The sequence below is a fragment of the Lampetra planeri genome, chromosome 32 (assembly GCF_965212315.1).
Source record: "Lampetra planeri chromosome 32, kcLamPlan1.2.h2, whole genome shotgun sequence".
Classification (NCBI taxonomy): domain Eukaryota; kingdom Metazoa; phylum Chordata; class Hyperoartia; order Petromyzontiformes; family Petromyzontidae; genus Lampetra; species Lampetra planeri.
This window is the reverse complement of record NC_136138.1, coordinates 11,571,990-11,599,728: the sequence shown is the minus strand read 5'-3', so window position 1 is coordinate 11,599,728 and position 27,739 is coordinate 11,571,990. Positions and strand designations below refer to the sequence as shown.

General features: G+C 49.2%; 1 protein-coding gene across 4 annotated transcripts in view; it reads right to left on the bottom strand.

The window, feature by feature from the left end:
• Positions 1-27,739, bottom strand: part of LOC144729477 (calcium-dependent secretion activator 1-like) — a 362,783-nt gene that overhangs the window by 36,525 nt on the left and 298,519 nt on the right. For 3 of the 4 annotated variants that reach the window (XM_078609804.1, XM_078609802.1, XM_078609803.1), the window contains exons 18-21: positions 17,367-17,473; positions 9,282-9,438; positions 5,341-5,482; positions 280-435 (exon numbers count right to left, since the gene is read on the bottom strand). In XM_078609804.1, coding sequence (XP_078465930.1) covers positions 280-435; positions 5,341-5,482; positions 9,282-9,438; positions 17,367-17,473 — 562 coding nt within the window. Of the gene's footprint in view, positions 1-279; positions 436-3,849; positions 4,006-5,340; positions 5,483-9,281; positions 9,439-17,366; positions 17,474-22,425; positions 22,444-26,636; positions 26,706-27,739 lie in introns of all 4 variants that reach the window. The other variant, XM_078609805.1, reaches the window with a different exon arrangement.

Genomic DNA, 27,739 nt, shown 5'->3' with positions numbered 1-27,739 from the left:
CGAAATCACAAACTTGATTATGAAAGTTGAAAATAAACGGCTGTTATCCAATCGCGTAATGTCGTGATAAGGTGTCTTTCGCGGCAACTGACGGTATTGCAATTATACGACGTCGTCACGTTCCTAGTTCGTTGAGTCTGGTCGACCGAGTCCTCAACACGGGGTGGAGAAGTCAACGAGTGAAGTTCATGGCAACAGCAAACCATGGTGGTAGAATAGACGAGTGACGGGGAGGCGACCGACGGACGCCGAGCGAGCGACTGGAGCGACGTTACGCACCTCTTGACGGACGACTCGATCATGTCACTGGCCATGAGTTTGAGCCTCTGCTCCAGGTGTTTGGCGAACTCCTCCTCGGGCCAGTGCAGGTCCCCGATGAACGTCTGGAGGGCGTCCAGCTTCCAGAAGAGGTCCTCGGATGTGGCCGAGCCATTGCTACGCCAAGAGCAGCAGACGCACGGCGCGGGATGACACTCAGGCGGGACGCGGGAAAAGGTCGCGCGCGTGCGCCAAGGTGCTACGAGGATCACGTTGGGGGTGGGGGGGGGGGTGTGGACGCTTGCGCCCGCCCATTTTAACTGTTTACAGGCCAAGGGTCGGAGGGTCGTCGACACGATATTTACGGGGCTCGTATTACGTTGACTAAAGGATGGTTAAGTAATCGAGACCATAGCACTAACAAGTGCGGTAAATCAATAACCAGACGTTGTACCTCGAGTCGAATGAACCTCACGCGCAGCCTGCATCGTGGGCAGCTGACTCACATTGACCCAAGCGCCCTCCAGTTAAGCCAGATTTCTCCCAGAATTCAGTTTAATAGACAGCTAGACTAAATGGCATTTGTATGATTGTCTAAATTAGTCAAGTAATGAAGTGAGTAGGGCGGATCTCGCCCAGGGAAAAGAATATTTATACCGGGCCAGGTTTCTCGGGTGTAATTCAGGCCAGCCCGAGAAGGGAAATCCTCCCGGGATAATTTAGGTGTCAATCAGATCTGTAAATGACGTGAAAAACCCATCACAGCACAACCATAGTGCAGGTCGGAAAGCCATAAGTTTCAAACAGCATAAGGAAACCTGTAAATAGCCCTCAGGCTTTGTGCACTATGCAAAAACCATCCGAGTTTACTGAAGAAATGCATTGTGGACCTCGTGTCTTGCGGCAAGAGGACCACAATGCACTTCTCCAGGAAATGCCGATGGGTTTTCTTGTAGATAAGACCGAGTGCTTATCACACGTTGTTTTTGGCGTGTTGTTTGAAACTTACGACAATTTAGGCCCGAATTGGGAGACAACTCGAGATTGCCAACATGGAAATGGGGCGAGTGGGGGGGTGGTGGCGGGCAACCCACGTCCGTCCGTGAGTTCCGCGGTCCACGGAGAGCAGAGCGAGTGGAGGCAGTTTGCGTGGTTACTGTTGTCTGCTAAAATATTTATGGCCTTCTCCACATGCTTAGCCTATTGTAATAATAGACAAAGTAGTTCAAATTGAGCAATGTGGCGATAGAGGTGCAAGTGTGCACGCATATAACCTGAATATGTCAGCGTTGTTTTATATAAATGTAAGCAAAACTACTATTTAATGCCTTGAGAGGCTGTAATAAATTGACCTGTAAACAGTTAACAATGCCATTGGTTGATTCAATCATACTTGCCAACACTGATCCATTCCACCGAGAATGTGTGGTCAGTCCACAGTTCGCGACACCCCCGAGTGCACGTCCTGCTCAAGCAGGTGGCAATTGATAAACGAGAATCGCTTCGGTCGCTGTTTGCCATCAGAGAAGCTGCTCATCTCGTTACCCGTTGGCTCTTACGAGGGTGTACGCACAAAACGAGCGCGCTCGAAAATCCAAAGCGGATTCGCTTTTCTTGCACGGAATGGAGCCGTGTGTGCAGGTATCCGACGCAGTCATTCACACGTGCATACGCGCACACGCGCGCTCATGCAGTCATTCACACATGCATACGCGCACACGCTCAAACATGCACTGATTGGTTAAAAAGAATACCCAAATGAGACGTAAGTCCTTGAAACAAAAATATAAATAGTTTTCTTCCAAAAAAACATAACCCGTCATCAGCATGTGAACAAAATCAAATGAATGTTATACAAGCAAATCATTTGAGCAATGTACTATTATCCAGCATTCAAAAATAAACCAAAAATATGATTGTATTATAGTCCAGAGTAAAATAAAAACCCATTTCAAAATATTTGCATGGATTTTCTGTTTTGCAAGTTGCCTAAATGTCTTCTGCATCTTAAGAGATATTGACTCTAAGGATGATTGGCACTGGAGATGAATTGCTCTCCGTAGACCGTACAGATTTAAATTAGGCACACGGTACCACAGAAGAGAGCAAACCGAGCCCCAACGTGGACTCAGAACGTTTAAAGCACGAGTTGCTGCCAACTTGTATAACCATGTGGGCACAACCTGTTGCCAGATTCATAACAGCATTCGATTGCTGCCTGCGGCAAGAAGACTCCGTGACCTTTCGGCACGGTGCATTCCCTACGAGCCTACCAGACGCACATTCCAGTAATTCACGAATCTTATTATCCACGTGCAAAGTACTGCCTGGAGGTGATTTGGTGGCTAGCAACGCTTTACAGGTTGGCATAAACGCATTTAGATGCACTAAGCTGCAATATAACATTTGCGAAGATCCTGCGGGGGGAATCTATGAGTGCAACTGCAATTCTCAGAATGTCGGGCAAAGCATCAGAATGCCCCCTTCGTGACTGCAGGGATTCATCTTCTTGGTTCTTTCGGTAAAGTCACGTAGAATGGAAATAATAAAATAATAAAAATAAAACATATTTTATAATGTTTTCGTTTTATTATTTTATTATTTCCATTCTACGTGACTTTACCGAAAGAACCAAGAAGATGAATCCCTGCAGTCACGAAATTTAACATCAGAATGCCGTTGTCCTACGCTTGCGGGCACATTGTGCGTGGAGTCGTTTCAGCACCCATTGCCATCGTGCTCGTTTCATTAAGACCCTGGAAGCCTAATATCAATCACGCTGGAGATTATAAACGTAGGTACGTCGACTTTCGCAACGCCAGGGTTCTTTGCATCGTAACTGAAAACTCCAGATGAATTCCTGCACTTTGAATAGTTCCACGTAGGAAGCAGTGTTTTGTACCTGGCTTCGTATTTCAATATGTTCTCAACAAGCTGGGCGACACCGTCCAGTAAGTGAGCATTCGTCAAATTAAAACGAAAACGTCTTTGCACCGGGGCACTTGCTCTATAGGTTTTACAATTACATTTGCCCGTATATCTCAAAACACGAAGACCTTGTCCGCATTGAAGTTACTTGAGAGTTTATTTATTTTTTGTTAATCTCAGAATGTATGCAATCCATGGCCATTTTAAGAAGCGGCGGTCTCCGATCTCCGGTACGAAATCCTATCTGAACAAAGAACAGCTAAGTTCGGGATAAGTGCGTCGTTTTACAATTATCCGGCAATTGCCGAGAGAGGAGACGGCGTGGCGGGGGTCGCGCGTAACACGCAACACGCAACACGCAACACGCAACACGCGTGCCACTTGTTATTGGCTGTAAGTGGCACGCCAAGTGAGGAGTCTTTTTTAGAATCCGTTTAAGGGCGTGTTTTTTTCTCCGCCGTGCGGATCGCAACGAAAACAAATACAATGGAAAAGGAGGAGAGAGAAAAAAAATCTATACATGAAGCCGAAGCGTTTTCCATGCTCCATGCTGCCATAAAGCACACGCATGCACACGGCACGCACACATGCAAGTCATGCTTACGGGGAGGGGAGGGGTGCGAAGAGAAACAATATGAGAGAGGAGCGAAAAGGAGTACACACTCTGGGTCATACAGAGCCGTCATCCACGACGGTGTTGAAAAGCTAGGGATCTGCGGCATTTGAGGCATTTGCGGGATCTGCGGCATTTGGGGGAGGCTAACGGGAAGATTGGGGACTTTTGGCAGATTGACGTTTGGGAGGTTACTGGTTAGATTCCTGCGGAAGAAGAACAAAAAGAGACGGGAGCACACGGGGTGGGGGGTGAGGGGGGGGGTGAGGGGGGGTGAGGGGGGGGCACACGTTCCAAGTTGCACGACCACGGGGATGAGAGAGACGGAGAGAGGAGGAGACACGCGCACGCACGGACACACGCACGCAAGACATTAACGCAAAATACGAGTCTCGTCGTTTTTGTTTGTTTGTTGTTGTGAAGCGGGCAAGTGCAGAACAGCGCAGGTAACCAGCAGTTAGCACGAATTCACAGCAATACCGCGCGGCACGGTCAAACAGACGCCGCTGTAAAGGGGCACTTATGTTGCACTTTGCCGACGCGTGACGCCGTTGGGAATATTCGCGGCAAATGGGGCACGCGGTTTTGTTTAAACTGCGGTTGAACGCCACGACGTGGGATAATGATCACAATAATAACACCGATGATGATGATGATGATGAAAACCATATGTTTGCTTGGTAAGGGGGTAGTTGCTGTGAATTCTATGAAACAATAGCAAAGGCAGACTGGACAAGAAAGAAGAACAATGCGAGGCTACCGCGGAGACGGGGCTAAGCGCTCGTTAACCTGCTCGCGTTGGGAAGCCAACGCGAGGCGAATTATCGTTGAATTCACCGGTGCAACAACAACAAAAAACGGTGGCCCCCCGATAGCGAAAAACTCACGGGAGGGATCGAGCTGCAAATAGTGACAACACGGATAAAGTCATGGAGTGGTGGGGAAAAAAAAAGATGATGATGAGATATGTTTAGCGAGCAACAAAAAATATCGCTTAGTTTTCAACAGTGCACAGCGTTGCATTGGGAACAATCGCAAGGTGGTAACTTATGTGACAGTGAATGTTAGGCATAATTATACATGACACGTTTATTATGTATGAATGTAGATCAAAAGAACCAACGTCAACACCATAGCCATATTTACATCCCCGTGCCTTCAAACGTACCATTCGTGATGTCTAATTTACAGCAAAATAACGTCGCAAGTATCACCAAGACAACGTCGACAAACCCCCATCAAAGAGAAACCCCTTTAACACGAGAAACTTCTACAAACACATGGCATCACTTCACAAACAGAGCGCTCAGACTCCACCACAATGAGCCCACGATCTCAACCGATGATGAGGCTGATGCTGCTGATGATGATGATGCTGCTGGTGGTGATGGCGCTGTAGGGGAGGAATGCTGCTGATGATGATGAAAGAAGTGGATGGTGGGTTTACTGAGGGTGTACGTACGGTGTGCGGAGGGTGTATGGAGGGTGTACGCAGGGTGCGACGCGGTTGATTGACAGGGAGAATCGACGCGCTGTCTTACTTGACGGGCTCCCAGGATTCGCGCTCAAAGCCCTTGTGGATGGACTGCGCTATCGACGACTCCATCAGGTCGACGTAGCGCACCACGAGGGGTGCAAACACATCCTGCAGGTGCTTGTGGTACTTGCCATTGCACAGGTTTCCTGCGCGGAAAGAGGGCACCGCACGGTGAGGTGTAACCTGCATTGACTTGTCGCGCATTATTGTTCGGCGCGGGAACTCCCGCCTCGACCGAGACGTCCGGCCGGTGCGGAAGAGTAGGCCAAATTACCTCTAGGGGGGCTCTCTGGGGCTCTGGCTAGCGGTGGCCCTTCTGCCAGCAGTGGCGCGAGCAGGACGTTGCAGGGCTGCACCTTCACCTCTTTCTATTACCTACATTTCACATTTCAGATTTTCAAAAACAAATTAACCAGTTGACTGGCAAATGTGCGTTTTGCGTGACAATTACGACACCTTGTTTGGGAAATATTTGTTTACGTGAAAAACAATTTCGAAGTGTGGGCAAACAACCCCCATCAAGAGGTGTTGGGAGACCTTCATCCAACAGTAGAATGATAAAGGGACTGCACGTTATATTATATTAAGAGGTCCATGGGAAGGGAAGGCAAAAAGGGTGAAGACCGCTTGTGGAGGAGGGATGGCACCAGGAGGGAGGAGGAACAGTCGTAGGGTCGGCTGGAGAAAAGCGCAGGAAGATTACGAAACAGATGAAGAGGTGAGCGGCGTGAAGAAGGAACGGGCCAGTTCACAGCATTAGCCCTGGCCTGAGAAACACTCTCAAAGAAGGGCGCTCAGGTTTCATTTGGTAGTCAAAGCCAAGTGGTGGCATATTGACAGCGGAAGAGGTCCCTAAAAACAGCATTTTGCGCCACGCCGCTCGTGAATTACGATCGCGGTTTCTCTCTCACCGCGGCCGCACCGAACGACGCGGGGGCGGGGTCCGTGCCGCGCGAACGCGCTGCGATCCAATTACACCGATTGACAGCAGCGCTGTGACACCGCATCGTCCAGCGACGGGGCAAACGGAGGCCGGAAATCAGAGTTGGCGGAACGCGCGCGCGGTGCGCTTGGCGAGAGAGAGCGAGCGAGAGGGCGAGAGAGAGAGAGCACACCGACAGCGGACGGCACGGGAACGCAGAAATCGGAACGCACGCAGCGCAAAGTGCACCCGGAGAAGAAGGCATCACACTGCGCGCAGTCAATTACCAACGTGTGGATGGCCAGAGCGCATATGTCATAGCAACCGATTTGTTCCGCGTCGCCAGACACATTATATAATGTAGATCATTACAGGGAATAAAGAAAAGCAATTACTTATCCACTTGACATGCCTATTACTGCACACACAAGCGTCTGATAGCCCCCATTAAGGTAAATTTTGCGATCCTTCATATAATTTCCATTTAGCATTCTTGCCGGTGTGTTGACATGAAACAAGAAATTAAGGCAAACCAAACTTACTAATCTGCAGTAATTTATCAATCTCTCTTCTTTGCCCAATGGCGGCGCTAATTAGTGCCGCGGTATGCAAACGTGATCGTTTCCCAACTCAATCAGCGCCGCGCACGCCGCTGGCTTCGTTACCGCCCAGGTGACGTGCGCTCGGGGTGATGTTTGTGAACGGGAGGCGAGCGACGAGATATCAAAATGCAAAATTGTGATTACGGACAAATTAGCAGCGGTAATGCAAGCATTACAAAACCGCGGCAGAACTGGGCACCAACGCTAATTTTAGACTCCAGTTTGTGGAAGACGAGGACGATGTGCCAATTTGAACCGTGAGCGAGGTTTGAATGTCTGCCGGATGTCGTGGGTTGCGAGCACCGCGACAGGGCACGCTCGGCGGGGAGCGTAGAAAGTGCGTCCCCTACTGCTGAACGGAGAGATGCATGCTGGGAATTACTCCGCGAGACGGCAAAGAGGAACGCACGAATCGGGGGAAAAAAACGCAAACTGCGGGCATCACTCGACGGTTAAGGAGAGCGAGGGGGCTCGGGTGCAGGACGGGTTGCTAGAAGGAATGGTGGCCCATGGGCGAGACTGGTCACAGAACGGCAGCCAAAGCAGGGAGCACAAGCGACAGGACGAGCACCACGAGGGTGGAGCGACGAGGTGAGCTCACTCGCAGGACGAGCGAGACGGACTGAAGCACCGTGAGGGTGAAAAAGTTGGCGACGGCACGTGGGGCCTTCATCCAGCAGCGGAGAGACCGCGGCAGATGAAGACGAGGAGCGATAACCGCACCACCGCCTGGTGAACTGATCACCACGACGCTCGCCACTGGGGCCGCCGGTTTGACGGTTCATCTCCCGTAGTTATCGCGGCGCTTGTCACCCCGACGCGCTGTCTACGGGTGCGGCGAGCGCCCCGGCGAGGCTGCAACATTGCTCACGTGTGTGGACAATTGCTTGTCGGCGCCGTTGTCCAAATTTGACATTTCAAATGTATCTGCAGTGGTTAATTGGGGAATAAAAACTTTCTCGCAACGGGATTGAGTTTTTTAATCTGTGCAAATGAAATGCAACAGATCGGTTGACATATCAAAGGGAAGCGCACGTTAAATTAAATGTGCCATCAATGGTATATTGAAAATTTGAGTGCGTGACGATTAAGTTTTCACATTTTTGGTGACCTAACGACAGCTGGTGCGGAGATTTAAATAGGAATTGAATTCCCTACCCCCAAAAAATATCCCGTTATAATTCGTTTTGAGTCTCAAAACTTCCGAACACAATTAGTTGTATACTCTTTGGTTCTTTCGGTAAAGTCACGTAGGTATAAAATAAAATAAATCACGACGTTTCGGGCGCAACACAAGCGCCCGTAACGTCGTGATTCTTTTTATTTTATACCTACGTAACTTTACCGATAGAACCAAAGAGTATGGATTCCTGCAGTCACGAAAGCTTAAAATCAATAATTGGTATGGTTCACCAGTTTCTTTGCTTGAGACTTGTTCACAAACAAAACGACTTACAATTTGCTGAAATCAGTGAGATTGCGTGCACGTCTGTCCTCTCATTGCAAGGCAACAGCTCCATTATTGCCACGAGGCCCAGCTTCTGGGATTGTCTCTCTGCGCGTGCTGCGGTCTCCCGTCTCGTTCCACGCTCACCGCCGCTCTCCCCCTGCTCTCCCCATCCTGCACCGCTGACATCTCCACGGCCCTTCGAAGTGCATCTTCGTTGTCTCTCCTCAACAAGCGCCCAAACCCATCCAAGTCCAGGCTACCTGACCTTCTCGAGAACATGAGTGACCTCATCCAAGGTTCTAACTTTTTCAATTCACAACCTACACTAATTGCAAACGATCGATTTGTACGCCCACAATTCAACGCTTGACCACGAGAGGTGGCAGTGGGGTTTGGGGTGGCCTTCATCCCGTAAAGGGGACTGCTCGTGACAGACGACGATGATGGCAGCGGCGGTGCTGGCGCGGTCGGTCCCAACCGGCGTCTCAGCTGTGCTGTGTGTCACCTGTGCTGAGCAGGTCGTTGCTGTGTGTCACCTGCGCTGGGCAGTGTCGTTGCTGTGTGTCACGTGTGCTGGGCAGGTCGTTGTTGTGTGTCACCTGTGCTGGGCAGGTCGTTGTTGTGTGTCACCTGTGCTGGGCAGGTCGTTGTTGTGTGTCACCTGTGCTGAGCAGGTCGTTGCTGTGTGTCACCTGTGCTGGGCAGGTCGTTGCTGTGTGTCACCTGTGCTGAGCAGGTCGTTGCTGTGTGTCACCTGTGCTGGGCAGGTCGTTGCTGTGTGTCACCTGTGCTGAGCAGGTCGTTGTTGTGTGTCACCTGTGCTGGGCAGGTCGTTGCTGTGTGTCACCTGTGCTGGGCAGGTCGTTGCTGTGTGTCACCTGTGCTGGGCAGGTCGTTGTTGTGTGTCACCTGTGCTGGGCAGGTCGTTGTTGCGTGTCACGTGTGCTGGGCAGGTCGTTGCTGCGTCTCACCTTCGTTGCGCAAGTAGTCATTGAGCAGCTGGAAGAGGGGGAAGCTGTCCCACGTGTCCGGGGGCTGCACCTCGAGCGCCGCGTCCATGTCCACGGCGTACAAAGATAAGAACGTCTCGGCGTGCTCCACCATCAGGTCGGACCACCACGCGAACGCCTGGCGGAAGGACGGGGGGAGGGGGGGGGTCACTGCATTCCTTCTCGACGGATTTCGGTACGCGACCGCTCTCTGTGGTTCAAGGAGGCACGAGGAGCGCACGGGAAGCGCCCGTCGGCGGATCGAAACGCCGTGAGAGACTCGGGCGACGTTTTGGGGCAATCGCTGCCGGCGATCGTCGCAGCGTTACCCGTTGCGCTGGCACGGAACGTGGACAAATCTCTTTGCCGCTTGAGCTAGCGGGTGACTGGGTTGGCAAGTTTCAATAAAGTCACACACTGAGGTCAAGCGACTAGCCGAGGTCGTGCGATCTGCACGGTAATCATTGCTCACCACAATACACTTTCCATCGGGCCGGACGCAACTCCATCACAATGTGCCGACGAGCTGCTGTGTTGCAATAGTTGCCCATAGTCAACGTGTTGCTGGTGACGGCTGCAAGTGACTGTCCACAAAATTATCCCTCGTGTCTCACAGCTTAACCGAGGTGCCCCTCTTCACTATTAACACGGACAGCGTTAGGTTTAAATGCATTGCCCGGATTTCATCGAAGGGATACAAAAGTACTTTGAATGTAAAACATTTCATTGTGTATAAATGTGACCGCATTATAAGACAACGGAAACATTTAACTCCATTCACATCTCCCATTTGACCCGGTGTTGAATGAACTTGGAGATGTATTTAAGTAACACTGTCAAGGGAAACACCAGCGGTGACCATGTAGATTCTACAGCGAGGTTCATGGGAACCCACTTTGAGACATTATTTAAAAGGGATGTTCCAATAAATGAAACTAAAACAACATTCTTATTGAAATCACGGCAACTTGTAAGACCCATCAATGTGTCGCTCGTAAAGCTCTCCACGGCATTGCCCTGCGGAGACAGACGTTGCTGAAGCCCTGAGAAGGCTGGGCATGCAATGGGACATGCACATACAGGGCTGACGTGTGTGTGCTTGCCATTCTAAATGACAAATAATTGATGGGTTGATTGAACATTTAATCCTTTGCAAGATGGTAATACTCCTAAAATAAACAAAAAAATACACTGGATAGGGAATTAAATCAGGAAATGTTACACAAGTGGGGCCGAATGAGAAAATCCCGAGTTTGGCAAAAATAAACTATAATTTGTAGAAATAAATAATTTGACGAGTACACCGGCAAATAAATTAATTGTAAAAAATTGGACAGGTTTTTAATGAATCACAGTTGGATCCAGCGAAATCCGGCACCACCCCCCCACCTCCCTCCGTGATTATATTTTCAAACTGACGAGTGCCCATCAAGTGTGAATTACAACAACAACAACCGCCTCCTCCTCCGTTGGTTATTCTGCCTCGCCGCACAAAGCCAGAGATGTCCCATGTGCTTGTAAAGCAACGTCTGTCACTAAGTGCAAACGTATACCTTAATGACTGCAGCTGGAACCACAAAGTGCAAATAGAATTCCAGGAGGTCAATGTTTGAAACAATTATACGGTCGACACAACAATTTAAGCAGAAGCATTACGTGTCAGATACAAGACAACCAAAAATACGATGATAATAAAAAAATGTCCAGCGTTTGTATTAACACATGTACTATTATTTAAATGAGATAAAAGCCCTCTCTGGATGTGATATATTAATAGGAACTCATAAATATGAGTTCATAAATTACGATATTTTGTCAATCCACTTGTGTATGAAGAAAGCCTGTCCATGCAATGCCAGCTGTAGGGGGTTGTATGTTCATACTTCCCCATGATGGTCAGTGCGGTATGTGAACCAGAGCCAGTTTAGACACGACTCGCCACTAATGTTAGCCGTTTGCCGGGAAACCAAACTCGAGTCGTCAGGTTCATCGCGCAGTGCGCTATCCACTCCACCACCACTCCAACCACTTAAAAAAAAAACACAATGCACTTTTCAATAAAAAAACAAGACATTATTGATGGCCGTTATTGTATCAGGCACATCTGAAATAATGTGCCAGACGGAAAGGCCACTGCTGGTATGGGAATATGTGTGTTATGAGCTCCAGTTAGAGGCCATAGGCAAGCGTAACTCTAGCAGCAGGAATCTTAACGGGCACTCATTAAACAGTTGTGAGGCTGTTGGGCAAACATTCTAGAATGTTTATCTGACACTTCTGTAGAAAAATGTTGAGCTGTATCAGCATTATTTTGGTTAATGACAAGCTATGTTATTAAAATCCAAAGCTGTATTACCATAACTTACAAGGTTTCTTTGTTTACATACATTCAATGCACACATTTTAACCAACACTTTCACTTCACCTTCAAAGCCATCGTTATGTGTCTGTTTATTTGTGCATCCCATGGACACACACAGGTTGAACTGGGCTACTGGGAAACTGGGACTTGGCCCTGTAAATTCGGCGTCACGATGCTGATACTTCATTATAAGTATAACAAGAAGAATAATAATGGCCTTTAGCCAGGAAAGCTTCGCAGTGTCTTATCATTTCATTTCAGGAGGGTCCTGCTTTGGAATACTTGTCCAATGCAGCTCTAGAGCGCTTGGCTTTTTTCAGGAAACCAAAGTACTTGGAGACAACCCACCCCTACGAGGGGGGTAAGACGCAAAGCTCTGCACAGATAGATTTAAGAATCCACTGCCGTAACGTCACCTGCTTGCCGCTTTGCCAGTTCACGCCAGAAACGATGAGGCTCCCATCCTATTCGTGACCGGGCCCACCTCGTAAACTACCGAGATCCGGCGAGGTCGGGCGCATTCCTTGTGATATGGTCATTGAAACCATTTGGCGGCCGAAGTGGTTTGTTATTCACTTAGAGCCGAGCGTTTGACCTCCCAGCTCCAGGACCGGAGCTCTTGGGCAAACTTTGCCCGTTCCTCCGATAGCCCAGTCCAACCACCACGCAGCAAGGGGCCATCCATTCAGCACGTACGCATGGAGGGGGCTGACCCAAATGCGTACGCTGACAATGTACGAATAGGAAACGGGGTGGGGGGGGGTGAAGCCTCGATAATAGTTTGTCTACATTGGCCTTCAAGTGAGTTAGATAGTCCGGCGGTGGACTATCTGTTTGCTTAAACACGTTAATATTATTAATCCTTGATCGATTCTGCGTGTATTAAATATCGGCCGTTCTACATGATTCGGGGGGTGGGGGGGGGATGGTGTAAAAAGTCCTCGTGCGAACAGGGAGGAGGGGAGCGGTGAAGTCGTGACAGGTTTCTGCGTGCCGACTCAGTGGATGGCCCCGGACCGCACCGACGGGCAGCGAAGCCGCATTCACGTGCCGCATGCACTTAGAACGGGGCGGGGGGGGGAGGAGGCATTCAGCGTGCTCGCGTTGACGCGCATTCGTGGGTCCTTCAGTCCTGGTGAAGGGCTGAGCCTTGCTGTTGATGGTGTGTGTGTGTTGATGATGTGTGTATGTGTGATGGTGTTGTGTGTGTTGACGGTGTGTGTGTGTTGATGGTGTGTGTGTGGTGTTTCCATGCGAAGTGTATCTCGGTCACGGCGTTCTCACATGCACTGTGCTCACCCTGGTTGATGGTTTATTAGAAAGCCACCGGAGCTATGTACTTTTAAATCTCGATTGAAAACTCATTTCTTAAGAATTGCTTTTGTGTTTTGTTGGTTGTCCTTTCCCCGCACCTCCAATTAGCGTGGTTGGCTACGTAGGGTGCAAAAGAAGTTCAACGTACATGCATCATACACATCCCTCGCTCTGGCCACGAGTTAGGCCACACGTTTTGCTCTGCTTCGTCGAGGTGTCCGCTAAAGCCTCCTTTCCATTTGGGACCGGTTGTTACCAGTTTCAAAGATATCCCCCCTCCAGAATCTACCTTTACTTTTTTCTAATGATCTGATATATATTTTAAAACGTGTAATATATTCACACTGCAAAAGAGCCGATGACTTGTGTGTACGTTGTTCCAACAAGCGGATGGGAATAACTGATTAGCAAATTAGCCACTGCCTTCGTGACAAAACAAATGTTGCAAATGTGGATGCAAGGTGGCCCCGAAAGTTAAGTTTACTGAGAAAATAATAAAGTGAGTGTGTGTATGCCAGTAAACTAACTTTTGGCACGCTGATGCTAATGGTTAGGTTTTTTTCCCTCCCCTCCAAGCAAAGACCATCGCCCCAAAATAAGACATCGAGTGTCCCATTGTGCTGCAGCGCTTGTCAAGAGCCATGGCCACGATCTATGCCAAACATGGGGCCAATCACGGGACGTTTGACTATAACCGCGGATGTTTTCACTGTCTGCGATGTTTATACATCGGCCGCGGTGGCGAGATGTTTAACTACCTCGCCTGATGTGCAGGAAGTCGCGGGTTTGATCCTGACCCTGACACCTGTATATTTGGAGTCTGCGGTGTCTCTCTCCTAGTGGTCGTGTGAATTTTTCTCCGGGTCCTCCGGTTTTTCCCTCCACATTTAGAATCAACGTCAATCGTTTAGAGCGTTTGGCTGTTATAAATGTCCACGTGATAAGCCACTTCGTTGAGCTCTCATCTGTGATTGCCAGGTCGCTTCTGAAAAAGAGCTACACAGCTCAGTGTGCGTCACCTGGTAAAATAGAAAATAGTCTAAATAGTTTAGTTCATACTGTCGGGGGGAGAACAGGAAAGCTGCTCCAATCAGTCCCCGGAGAAGCTGGCAACAACGTGCAGCCACACGTCGGGCATCGTGCACAACATCACGCGGCGGTAGCAGCCGGAAGGAGCTGGCTCGGCGTTCGCATTGCAAGTTGCACGCAGACACCGGCCACGTCTCACATCCCGTCAGCAACCGCCGTCAGCAACCGCACGGGTTGACAATCGCGCTGATTGTGTGGCCATCGCCACGACCGGACGGGATACGACGCGGGATTGAGCAGCCCGCGTGACGTAGGCGGTGTGCACAAGATGTGCGCGCAGATGACACAATGTCGGCTCGCCGTCAAGATAACACCTGCGGCTGAATGTGAATGTGTCCCGTGTGAATGAATTCATGTGAATGCATCCCATGGGCCCGAGTGGAAACGAGGCAGGCAGAATTCGCCCGAGCGTGCGGGGATAAGCCACCAAAGGCAAGATAAGTAAACATTATTTTTATTCCTTACAATTACTTCTTTGCCGATTGAAACTACCCCCTGAGGCATTCTGAAATTAATTCCCTTTCATCGAGTAATTTCTCTCGGAGTTATGCTACATTTCAAATAATAATAATTCTGCTCTTCTGTCGATAACAAGACTGCTTTATTTTGGCACGATTTAATCATCTGCATGTGAATTAACTGCGCAGTCACCCGGTACGCACTCAGAGGAGACGCCAAGGAAACGCATTTCGAATCGGGAGGTGATTTCGAGGTAATGGCTGGGCAGGCACGTGACGACTGACTCGCAGTCGCCTTAAAACTGACGAGGCAACTAACTCGCCTTGCGCTCTGCACATCGGCAACAGCCCTAGCATCTAATAACGCAATCGTGAAGCAGTTTCAAGTTAAATCTAAAAACTAACATTTTTAAACTTGCTCTTACTTAAGATTATTTTACAGTGATATTTTTAAATATGCCTTCGATAGTCATTTATTATAATGCAATTTTGTTTTCTATGGAATTTGCTTTAATTCTTCTTGTGAATGAGTCTATTAACAATGTTTTTTTTAATCTGTACAGCATTTTGAATGGCATCCTTTTCCCAAAATGTTGTTGTCGAAATAAAGACTTGATTGATTGATACACTAAGTACCCACGCAGAGTTCATTATTATATTACACATTATCATTATTAGGACACATGTAATTCCATTCGTCCCCTTGCAGGGAAGCCCTGTGCAGAGTGAGCACATCATGGCGAGCCAGTTTGTGACCACCGCCCCGAGGCGGACCGTGTCAGCCACAGTGCGCTCACACAGAGCCCGGAGAAATGCTTAGGGGGGAGATACAAAACCACTGGTGGCACACTTTGCGTGGGTATCTGAAGCTGTGAAACTCCTGCAAAAAAAAAAACCTGCCGAGCACCTCCGATTTAGCACGGTTGGCTACGTATGGTGCGAAAGAAGTTCAACGTACGTGCACACATCATCATCTGTCCCTTTCATCGGCCGATCAGCGGCGATGAGGCCAAACTAATTTCGGCCGTGGTTCTCGTTATTCAGCCGCTATAACGACGCTTACATCGCCGGCAAGTGCGTTGAGTAACAGACTGAGAACCTGTTGAGAAGATCTCTTGTCTGATGGACGATCTGAGAGTTCAAAACAGAACAGTTAAAGGTCAAAGTTGGTAAATTACGGCTGAGTTGATGTGTAACCGTGGCAGTAATTTGTTACGTAATCGATTACCTTCGAAGTTCGCGCGCCCTTCATGAGCGTAGTGTGCCGTCACAATGCTCGTGACGAGGGATAATGACACAAGCTGTCGGACTTTAACGTGAGTTGAACATTTGGGAAGTTATTATTTTTTCTAATGAGAAAGTATGTGTGGTATATTAAAATATAACATGTAAGTTTGATTAATAAAAGGTTACATTATTGGCTCCTGCTAACAACCAATATAGACTCATACATACTAAATTAAATCAATGGTTTATTCATTTTGGTGATAAGTGTAAGTTTATCTTGATATCACGGTTTATTTTAACAGGTAAATGTTTACAGTTAAACTGCGTACCTCAAGACTACGCTGGCTGGCTTAAACATCTTCAGAGCTGAAAATCCCAGGGCTAGCCTTCAGTTTCGATCTGACATATTTGTAGAAAAATAAATAAAAGTTTATTTATGTATTCAATCCCGCGCTGCTGCATTTAAATAAGCGAGGTCCTCTCAGAGGTTTTTTTTTTTTGTCGGAGTTACCCAGCATTCATTTGGAAACCACGATCCAAGGAACTTCATCGGTGGTCGGGAAAAAAATGGTTCATCAAAAAAGTGGGGGGTCAGGCAAGAGGGGCGAGGGGGGGGGGTAACCTGAGCGTCAGGTTTGGTGGGAACATGTTGGTGGGAACATGTTGATCGGAACATGTTGATCGGAACATGCAGAGTTTGTTCATAAGTGGGGGGGGGGGGGAGCTGTAAAAAGTGAGGTAAAAACCGACCGTACGTACCTCCCTTCCCTGCATGGCATCCCGACAAGGGTGGTGTGTGTGGTGCAACGAGACGGGGAGAGGGAGGGGGGGGCGGGGGAGTTGGTTTTGGTGGGATTTTTTTTTTTCAAAACAGAAATGAAAACAAAAGCATCGGCGTTAGCAGCACAAACACAAAAAGCGAACGGGGAAACAGAAAAAAACGCGGAAAAGGTTTCCGCTAAAGTTCTCGGCCGCGAAGAACGGAGAGGCTCCGAAAGATTTTAACGGTGACCGCACGCAAACTCATCGACGGACATCGCAAAACAACGTGGATTGGCGCCGTGGAAATAAAAATTAAGTGGTAAAATCGACCGCGGGCAAAAATAATGTTTGGGTGTTAGACGTCGTTCGAGCAAGACGCCATCTTCGCAAGTTCAACATCTGCATTTTGTCAAGGCAGCATTGACAGTCGCTGAGGGAGTACAACGTGACACTTGGTTTGATTTGAGTTGACTAACTCAGTCAACCGCTGGGTGACGCAATGAACAACGCTGACTTAGAGTGACGCAATGAACAACGCTGACTTAGCATGACGCAGTGAAGAATGCTGACTTAGCGTAAGGCAATGAAGAACACTGACTTTGAGTGACGCAATGAAGAACGCTGACTTAGAGTGAGTCCGAGCTCACTGGGGGGATCTGCCTAATTTCCGCCTGGTCTGTGCGGGACGCCGAGCAGGAACATGTCTGCTCCCCGCACACCCCACCCCGTGCACCTCTCGCTCTGGCTGCAGCTAACTCATCAAATGCCACTTTCTGGTCTCCCATGCAGCGGATCTAAAACATGTGGATAGGGAAGTGTGGGGCTGGCGGGAGGCGAGCGCGAGGAGAGCGTCACCTCAGCATGGTGCTCCTCGTTCTGCTGCAGGACGTCAATCACCAACTCGGCGAGGTGAATGACATCCTCCAGTTTCTTCGCAGGAGTCACGAGTTGCCCTATGTTTTCTACGTGTTGTCGTCGTCGTCGGTGTTGCAGACGTCGTTGTTTGTTGTCGAGTAGGGGAGAGGGCAGAGGCACAACGGTTAGGAAAGAATACAAACTGCGAAACGTAAGCAGAAATGTCACCGTTGCTCCTTCGCGAGCGAGCAAACTATTCCCCATAAACACAACGAGCCGGCAACTGCACGCGGTCTCCGCATCAGGTGGGCGAAAGGTAATGGGGGGAACGAACGAATAATAAACACATTTGCGGGAACAATTCATGCAAAATAAAGAGGCGACTCCTCCGGTCATGCTTTGGATTTTTCAAGACGCGTGCAAAATGAAGAATCGCGCGAGTTTCGAGAGAAGAAAGCCCATAGAAGCGTCCGGTAGGTAAAGCCCCCCGCTTCGCGACGCATTTCTCAAACGCTGTCAGCGATCGGACGCCGTTTCGTCACGCGTTCGTTAGTGCACACCGCGGGTATTGTAATTATTCTTTCACGCGTGTTCGGCAGATCGCGATAAACCTCTTTGCTTCGCGAGCATCTCCTCGAGGTGTTTTATGGCTCCCCGTGTTTATGCCATCGCGGAAAAAACACGCGACGTGAAATTGTGAAAAAAAACGTAAAGCGAATGAACGCGACGTTCATTCCGATGGAAGGACAGACAGCGCACACTGGGGACGATGTTTGTTGATATTGTGATGGGACAGCAAGAGATGGGGGCCACCACGAGAAGACGGGGGGTAGCGGGGGGGGGGGTCAGAGACAACTGGCCAGGAGGGATCAGCGGCAGAACAATCCGGAGGTTGAGAAGCACCGCTTTGCGGGGAAGTCAACAGCGGTTTGAATGTGGAATGTTCACCGCTGACTCAGGGCTGCAAGTAAGCAGGAGGATGAGCACAGATGCCTCGATGCTCATTTGAGCGGGGACATCACCGACGCGCTCTTTTGCTTTTCGGGAGACAAAGGCATCTAAAGGAGAGCCTGCAGCCTGAAACTGATCTAAGCCCTCACAGGCAACGACTACGATCATTCCTCGGCAATTCCTCGCGGTCGGGGATGAGGATGACTGTCGTCCACCGACGTCTTATCCGTGGCTGCGGAGGCGGCTGATGAGGCCGAGTGATCATTACGCGAGTCGAGGCCGCATGCGCCATGCGAAATCTTAACTCCGTGGCCTGGAGGTTTAGGTTTGAGAAATTAGCGTGGAGTATAGTTTTGAGTTGTTACAGCACAGCACGTGCAATCACGTGCTCAACTGAGCCTAGCAGCACTCAGCGTCGTCTTCACATAGCACACAGGAGGCGAATCCCCCGGGGTGTGGGCTCCCTGGCTGCGCCCTCCGCGTCGAGCGAATTCCGCGTCTCTCGAGCGGAGGCCGCGAGCGACTGCGGGGCAGCTCCGGCTGCGCCCGCAGTCGTCCGCGGGGCAAGCTCGAGAGGGGGGATGCCCAGACGCGCCGCGCGGTCCGACCTCGGATGAGCCGCGCGCGGCAGTGGAAACTCGCGTTGATAAATACGACATGCGTCTCAGCTGTACGTTAGTAGAATTCCGTACATCGTGATAGTTCTAGACAGGTGTCTTCTCGGTGTTTCAAATATCAATAGTATTGATTGTAAACTTTCTCACTGGTAACATTTACCCTGCAATGCTATTGAGGTTATAAAGCCTCGAAAGATGCTTAGAGCCCCACCGGCCATTCCTGTATATTTATTATGCAATTAGCTTCGGGCTCTAGTCACTATTACTCAGCAGGGGCATGCTTCACAGGAGAAGGGATGGGCAGATTCTAAAAGAAGCATTCCTTCTAAGCTCAGGCAATTAAATACGGACTCATTACGCCTATTAGCCAGGGCCACACAGACACGCTGCCTGCTTAAGAACAAAGCTGGGATGAACAACATTGGCTTTCAAAGTTAAAATACAACTAAATAATCAGTCAGTTGTTAGGCACGACAAAAATTAATGTTACAACTTGAACGATATATACGTCCGCAAGAAATTTGTAAACCCAACTCATCGATTCATCAAATGTGTTTTTGCTCGTTTGTTTGCGCATCTGGCATCGTCGTTTCCGCGTGCAGCCGAAAACAACGATCACCAACACGACCACCACCACTCTGCGCCCCCCTCGATTACATCCAACGGAGGGATCGGGGGGGGGGGGGGAAGCCTGACTCTGCCATGAAGTCGATCGGAACGCCTCTCAAGTCAGGCACCGCGTCCTTGATCAGTGCCGGGCCGGTGGGTAAAGAGTGGGGGCAGTGGAGACGTGGGGCACAGAAGGTGGTGGGAACAAGGCGTTGGGCGAGCAGGGGAAGGGATTTGTACGCGGTTTAAAATTTTTATGAGCAGGTCAGTTTCGTTTTTTCTTTTAAGAATGTTTTCACGAGCGGGGCCCAGCCCCCACCAGCCTCTGGCTTTGATGCTTCGCTCAAACCGACGCTGACATTCGGCGCCAATATCAATATCGATGGCTGTTGAGAAGTGTGTGAGGATTCTGATCTGAGTATTATTATCATTGTTACGATTAACGTTACTCTGGTCCACCCAGCCTGGTTCTCGTGTCAGCGTGGCCGCACTGTGGAGGTGAATATCGTGATAGGTGCTCAGTACTTGGCATGTTTTTGGGCAGAGGAATCTTCTGGATGGAGGCGCTATTCTGTCTGTAGGGGTGCGTGGGGGCTTTGTGTGCAGCGCGTCGGCGGGCCACTGCACGTGGCGGTGCACAGCAAGGGGTTAGACAGAGACACAGACACACAGAGACACACGCGCACGCATGTGTAACGAATATGTGTGGGCATGCACACACGCGCAGAGTGAAACAACAGAAAACAGCCAGATGAAAATGTAGAATAAACATCAAAATAATGCAATGTTCAGTGAACTCATAAAACCAACCATGGAACGTAAACAATGACATGAAATTATTTGAAATCGATGGTTAAAACTGGCTATAGGACGAAAGAAATATCTTACTTTGGACGAAGCACAATCGACAATACAGCAAGATATCGTGAAGACAGCAACGTTTTACCGGACGATAAATGTAAAGTGTACGATACCCAATAAATAAAAGAGACCAATTGCTAAACACTTAACTTGTATTTCAACGTATACAATCAGGAGTTAATCTCCTGACCGGTAATGACCACAAGGCTTGTCATTCTACAACTGGGATGCATTACTGGGGTGCATGCAGTTACGTGGTGCACAGGACCTCACGTCTCATCACGTGACCTCGACGGTTGAAATTATCACAAAACATAAACCCACGTGCTAGTATGCTCCATTAAAAACCATTACCAGCCCGGAGACTGCTCGTACTGGAACAGCCTAACGCGTGAAAGCGTCAATATTGCAAGCGGTTCATGAAGGACTGGGTAAGCACTTTATGCGTGTAATGGATCTACATTCATAGATCGTGAGAGACCCCTACGATCGGCAAGTGAGGCAGCGACCGTGACGCCCCCCCCAGTGTGTGACAGGGGTGCCATCGATACAGAAGCCATGGAGCGCGTGTTGGTGCAGCACTGTTGTGTCGACTGCGATAGAGCCGGTGGCATCTTGCGTGCGGGGATGAGTTGCGCTGTGGATAGGGGCGGTAGCAGTGGTCTCGTGTCCATTTTCACGTCCTTCGATTCAAGTAAACACAGGAATATGGCTCTGCGCCAGTCGACGCATGGACACGCACTTTAAACGGAGATTGTTCAATTTGTCGCGCTAACACGGCCTTGGAACGTTAGAATTTGGAACGTTAAAAAAAGTTAACACGGATATTGACGTTATATAAGACCACTGATGCAAGTTTATGAGACAAACCGCTTAATTGTTTTACTTTCACTGCCGCCTAATGTGAAACACGCGTGCCGCTCTGCCAACATCTGCTCAGTCACAAATACCAGAGGCCAGTGGTACGTCTCGAAAAACTCACATTCGGAAAATGATTAGAGGATGGACATCTACAGAAACTGTTGTGCCTATGTCTGCAGAAAAAAACATTACGTCAGGATGAATTTATGCAAGTTAGGGTATGATAACGAAGCCTCGCTTCGGCTCAGCACCAATTTGCAGGACGAGATGTTTGGCCAAATTCCTTTCACGGGCGTTTGGCTTCGTGTGGGCCGGAGAGGGGAGACCCCGGAGACAAGTCACCACGTGTGTGAGGGGGACATCACTCAACAGCTCTGCACGGATGGATTCGCTAAAAATCGAATGATGTACCACCACATCCTGGTCACTTTGCAACCTCAGCCAAACACACAGCTGGTGCAGTATCGCCAATCAGTCCCTCGATCCAAGCGCTGAAGTAGCTCAGCCTGTTCATCGTCCGCGATGCGGCTACATCGAGGAGTCACGGCTATTTGGTCGGAAGCATTGGTAGCTCTGTGCCTCATCAGCCAAGTGGCCGCCCCTGCCACGGGAATGAGGATTTCCCACTGCCGTCGCTGCACCGTCAAAGGGGGCAGCTGCCGCCCGACCCGGCTTTGGGCAGCGAGACACGCGGACGTCGAGTCGACGATCGTGGCAAATTTGCAAGAGCCGTGCATAGATATTGTTGTGAGATGTGGGTACTCCCACCGCTCTTCGGCAGCACACCTGGGCCAGTGTGGAACCGTCGGCCAAATTCCCTCTGTGGGCGAGGCTCTCTCCGGAGCTCCCCCCCGAGCGGAGGCCCTTCCGCCAGCAGTGAGCGTGAGCGAGACCTTGCAGGGGCTGCGCCTCTAACCGACGTAACACCAAAACGAGGAAAAACAAATGGCGGCGTACATTCGCTCGGCCGAAACGTTTAAGCGTTCGTCCCAGAAACTTCCCCCGATAGCCGGCACTACGTATGGGTGGATGGGGGGGGGTCTGTGGATGACAGCGGCGTGTGCCCAATCGGCGAGCCTCCCGTGCGAGTGACCGGCTGAGCGCGCTCGTTTCAATCGCGAAAACATCGCAGGCGTTTAAGCGCCTGAGATGCCGTTCACCTGAATCCTTCGGAGTGGCTTTTTTTTGTTTGGGGTTTTTTGTCATTTTGTTGTATTAATTATGGAGGAGGAAGAGGAGGAAGAAGAGGAGGAGGAGGCAGAGGAGGCAGAGAAGGAAAGGAAAGCAATACACACAAAGACGGTGTTAATTCACGGCACGGTACACTCCAAAGAAGAACAAAAACAAAAATCATCAGAAAAAATAAATCCACGCGTAAAAAGAAGCCCCCGTTAGTTAGGAGAAGGCTGTGCCCATGCATTGCGAGAGACACAGAAAGCACAACAACAACAACGTTAGCGGCACAAAGTCACAGTACAAACACCATCGCCGTGACACCAAGGAAGCACGCATGCGCATGGTCAATCCGGTACGCAACCACGCACGGCATCGGCGCAGCACAAACAACACCACGGAAATAAAGGCAGCTTTTGGGACAGGGGAGAAATCACATTTCAGTGTTCATGGCTTCCTTTTGGAGTTTCTGTGCTTTGTTTTTTTTGGGTTTTTTTTCCGTTTAAGAGTTGCAAACAGCACCGTGACGACTGCTTGGATCTGAAATGGCTCGTTAAACGCTTAGCGCACGGAATGGGGGCAGACTCTGCAACAAACAGACAAGACAGACAGGCCCACGCACACACAAACACGCAAGGACACGGAAGCACAGAGTGGCTTCCCTTTCTCACGAGATCATCACAACGACAACAACAAAAAGAAGAGAACGGGAAACAAAAAAAGATAAAGCGAGAAAGAAGGCGATCGCGACAAACACAGCTGACCTCCTCCGTCAGGAACTCGAGCAAAAGATTCAAACGCATGGACAACCGACAAAGTAAAAATGCATTCATGTTCCAACGCAACGGACAAAGTGTCGCGACGATGTTTCGTCCCCAGCGACGACAAACTGTGGACAGGACAGGACGAACAAAAAAAATGCGGACAAAGACACAGAGTTCGGGGGTCAGTGGGAACAAGATGCAGTCGCCGGCAAAGCTACGGCAGCGATGGTGCCGCTGAGGTAGGTGAGCGGATAATTGTGGAGAAGGGGCAGCGATGCCTTCGGAGCGCAACCAACACCGGGCGACGGTCGATGACGCCACCACTGCTCGACTGTCACAGACGACGTTTGCCGAACGGGCAAACCGGCCGAGTATAAGCAGCGTGGATGAGAAGCACCTGCAGCTTATGCTGCGTGCACTCGTGCATCCGTATTTATAATTGCCTACAGACAACAGCGAAATATCGACATTGTTGCGTCTCACCATGGCGGAACCACAATTCACGTCGCTGTACAGCACGTATAAGCTGAAATACCGGCGACTTTTTGCAGAACATTAAGCAAAATTTGGCCGTATGCATCCATTTACAAATGCGCAAAAGAAATGCTCCGGTGTATTTTTGTGGTGGATTGAAAGCGATTTCGGGGCAATATCCCAGCAGATTAGCACCCTTTGGGTTGGTGAAGCATTCCACGCGTTCACACGTCGACAATCCGAGTGTAAATGTTCCCGATGTCACTTTCGGAATTACCGTCACGAGGGCTTCGCCAGTGAGGCCGCAATGACTTGGTTTGCTTTGCTGCGGCGAATGAAACCATTATCTTGTGAAAACCTTGCCGAGATTACAAACGTGCATCGGATGACGGGTTTAATATCGCTTTTTGACGTGTTATTCACTATGATTACTCATCGGCCATGGTCACTCTGCTGCTGGATGAGGGCCTTCTGATCTGTCGCAATCTCTCCCTATGCTACGATACAAGTGTAAATACTGACACTTCTAAAAGTATACATTTTTTAAATGTGCCACTTTCATTGCTGTAATAAGTGTAAAACTATTTATTTATCCATAAAAAGTCACCAAATTTGAAGGCTCTTTTTCAAGAGGGTCCTGCAAAGAGGAAAAATGGCAATTTCCATGGGAGGAAACTTGAATTAGTAGCAGGAGAAACCCCGAGATTACATAAGAGGATATAAAATTACCAACATAGTGTGCGCCTTGGTGGAGAGATGTTAACTACCTCGTCTGGTATGCAGGTGGTCGTGGGTTCGATCCCGACCCCTTGCGCCTGCTGCTGTATATTTGTAGTTTACATGTTCTCCTTTGGGTCGCGTAGATTGTCCTCCAGTTTTCCCCTCCACATTTAGAATCAACATCATGCGTTTTAGAGTATTTGGCTGCTATGAATTCCCACGTGATAATGAGCCACTTCGTTGAGCTATCATTTGTGGCCAGGTCGCTTCTGAAAAAGAGCTATACAGCTCAGTGGGCCTTACCTGGTAAAATAAAAATAGGTTAGTTTCAGTTTAGTTCTCTAGCAGGGGATTGACAATGAGCTGATGATTTACCCGAGTTAGCATGTATTTGAGTATTGCCTGAGGAGTGGTGCTTTGTCTCTTCTTGTGCACCAAACACATTCCAATAGCTGATCTCGCTCAGCAGGGATGGTACCCCGCTTGCTCGTTCGCTCTCTTGCTTGCTCGTCAGCTACTTATTTCGACTTCAACTGTGAAATTTCAATCGCGCACTCACCTGTGGATGCCACGGGTGCCTGCCATGTCGGACGTAAGCGCAACCGTTAACGATCGGCAGACTAAAAATCGTTGGCTTATGACGATGTGCAACACGTAGATTCCGCTAACCCCTGTTCTGACTGATGCGCACACGGTCTATTCATTGTCTAACGGCCACTCGCCTCAAACATTTACAACTGTGAACCCAGCAGGTAGCACGCGCGACACGCAGAAGCTCAAGCACGCACGCGCAGACACCGGAGCAAGCGACATCGGTGCACTCGCCCAATATGCAGCATGCACAGTCGACCAGTGGGAAGGCGTTCCGAAATATCAAGTGCGCACGCAACCTGCACGGGCGTAGTCTCTCTTGAGACCCATGCAAAAACAAAAGGGAGAGAGACGGAGGTCGACCAGGTTGGTGGGAGAGAGAAGGGGACCCGGTGCAGGATTTTAAGTTGGGGAGGGCAGAAAGCAAGGTCTGGGGACAGGCGCGGGAGGGAAAGTAACGGAAGAAGTGGGAGGGTAGGATCCGCGCTGATCGTGACTCTCGCTGCCGTCGCAGACACTCAAAGGGGAAAGGCGAGGGAGCTGGTGGAGGTGGGAGGTGGTGGAGAAAATTCTATTGTGGAAAATAAAAATGGCTGCTTAGGAAGATGTATTCAGTTAACCCAGAAATCCAGCCTCGGCCTGTTACAGCTGAATTAGGCCTCTCGGTCAAAACTGTTACATTTGTATTGCCAACTTGAAAACCCTTTACTGAACCTGCTCTCCTGATGAAGCTCGTTCTGTTTTTATAATCGTTAAAGCATATTGTCATTCTGTGCAGTGCTGTAGGAAGGACTAAAATGTTTAGTTTTTTTTAATCAAGCATCCAAATCAACTATTCTTTTTTAAACAATTGCCAAAATGTCAGGTGATTTTTACATCCAACAAATACCCGTTATTGGGTATTACAACTTTGATTTAAACATTTCAAATAAAATATCTTGAGTCTTGAATTTAAGTTTTGGGAACAACTGACCAATTAGAATGTTTTTTATGGATGCAGAGCAAGATTTTGAATCACAAGTAGCAGCAACAAAAAAGCTAATCTTTAGCATTTGTTTGTCATTACAACTATGTAATTATACCACGAGAAAGATATCTAAAAATGACTCTATATGCATCAACACCTTGCCTACGTGTAATAAAAACATCGAGAATGAACGTACGATGGGATTACTGTTATTTTAATGCGATTCCCGATTAGGATGAATCATCCGTGAACGCACCGCTCCTGGAGGTAACGTCGTGCGTTTGTTTTTTGGCATTTCCGGATCGCGACTGCCGCAGATTTTAGCGCCGGATTATCACCTGCAGATTGACTCCGTGGAAGTTGTTAACCCCAGCGAGGTGTGTAGCCAGCTCCAAATCCTCGCCCACCCGTCACCACCGTCGCCATCATCTCCGCCTCTTGCTTTACAAGCGCCCCTTTAGGCTGCCCCCCTCGATATGCGGTTCACGCGGCGACAACAACAACAAAAAACTTCCCGCGCTACTCTCCGCTACCTGCCCAATGCCCCCCCACCCCCCGGCTCGCGTTTAACCCAACCCCGGAAAATAAGGAAGAAACTCAAAGGTCAAACCGAAACGCCTGACGGAGGCCCGCACTGCGTTTGTTTGCAGACACTGAGAGGGAAGAGTATGTTCGTACTCACGAATGGTTAAATTCACCACTTGGGAGGCCAAGCAGAAGACTGGGTGTTCATACATTTCCCTCTTTTTCCCTACAAAAAAAGGAGGATTACAACAAAGGGCGGCATGCAAGAAAGCTCAGGTCAAAGGTTACAAGCCGAGAAAGGGGGGGGGGGCGGGGGCGGCGGAAACAAGGTGAGGGCAGGGAGGGGAATATTCGAGGGTCACACGGGCATGGTTCAGTGCAGCGTGAGGGTCAAGGGGTCAAGGTTGAAAGGTCAGGAGGGGGTTAAAGTTCAAGGTTCAGTGGGGACGGGCATAAAAGTCAAGTTTTTTTGGGGGAGGGGTGAGGGAGGTGAGGGGGGTCAGGTTTCCAAAAACTGGGTTTCAGGGATCATTGGAGGAACGCGCTTGAATTTCTGCAGCCGATGTTGATGACCGGACGATGAGACACAAAAAGAAAGAACAGAACACAATCGCTGGCGGTGGGTGGGTAGGGTGGACGAATGTACGAAGAGAAAAGAACCGGTGCCGTATACCGTGAGGCACTTCACAACCAAAAGGGGAGAGAGAGGCGGTGACAGCCAAGCGGGGGACGCGGTGCCTCGGAAACCCAAGCGGAATATTGGCAAATGTGAACGCGTAGTGGGTTCACGCGTGTGTCGCTTGTACACAAAACCCCGTGTGGCCACTCGCAAATATCCGGCTCAGCTGGTACGAGCGTCCCAGCTGAGCAAAATGCACACGCTGTCCGCGCTAGCGTTCGCATATCTACACGTGCATATGAGCACACACGCGTGTGTGCGCACGTGAAACCGTTCATGTTTAGGTTATTTATAGAGGACGGGACAAATATATCCTTAAATTCCATGGGCAAATACTGCTGTGTATATGTGTATGCATATATATAGATAGGCACAAATGTGAAAAATAAATTTAAGTGGAACAAAGTGGCTTGGTTAAGATAATACTTTACGAGTAATTTGATTACACACAACCCAAAAAATAAAAATAAACTTTGCGTAAGCTCTGCATGAACACGACTGTGGTTTCTGAGTGGCACTGGATGGCACGCGACACACCTTGACTCACTATAATCCAGTCCAAAAACGATTGTATACGTTTC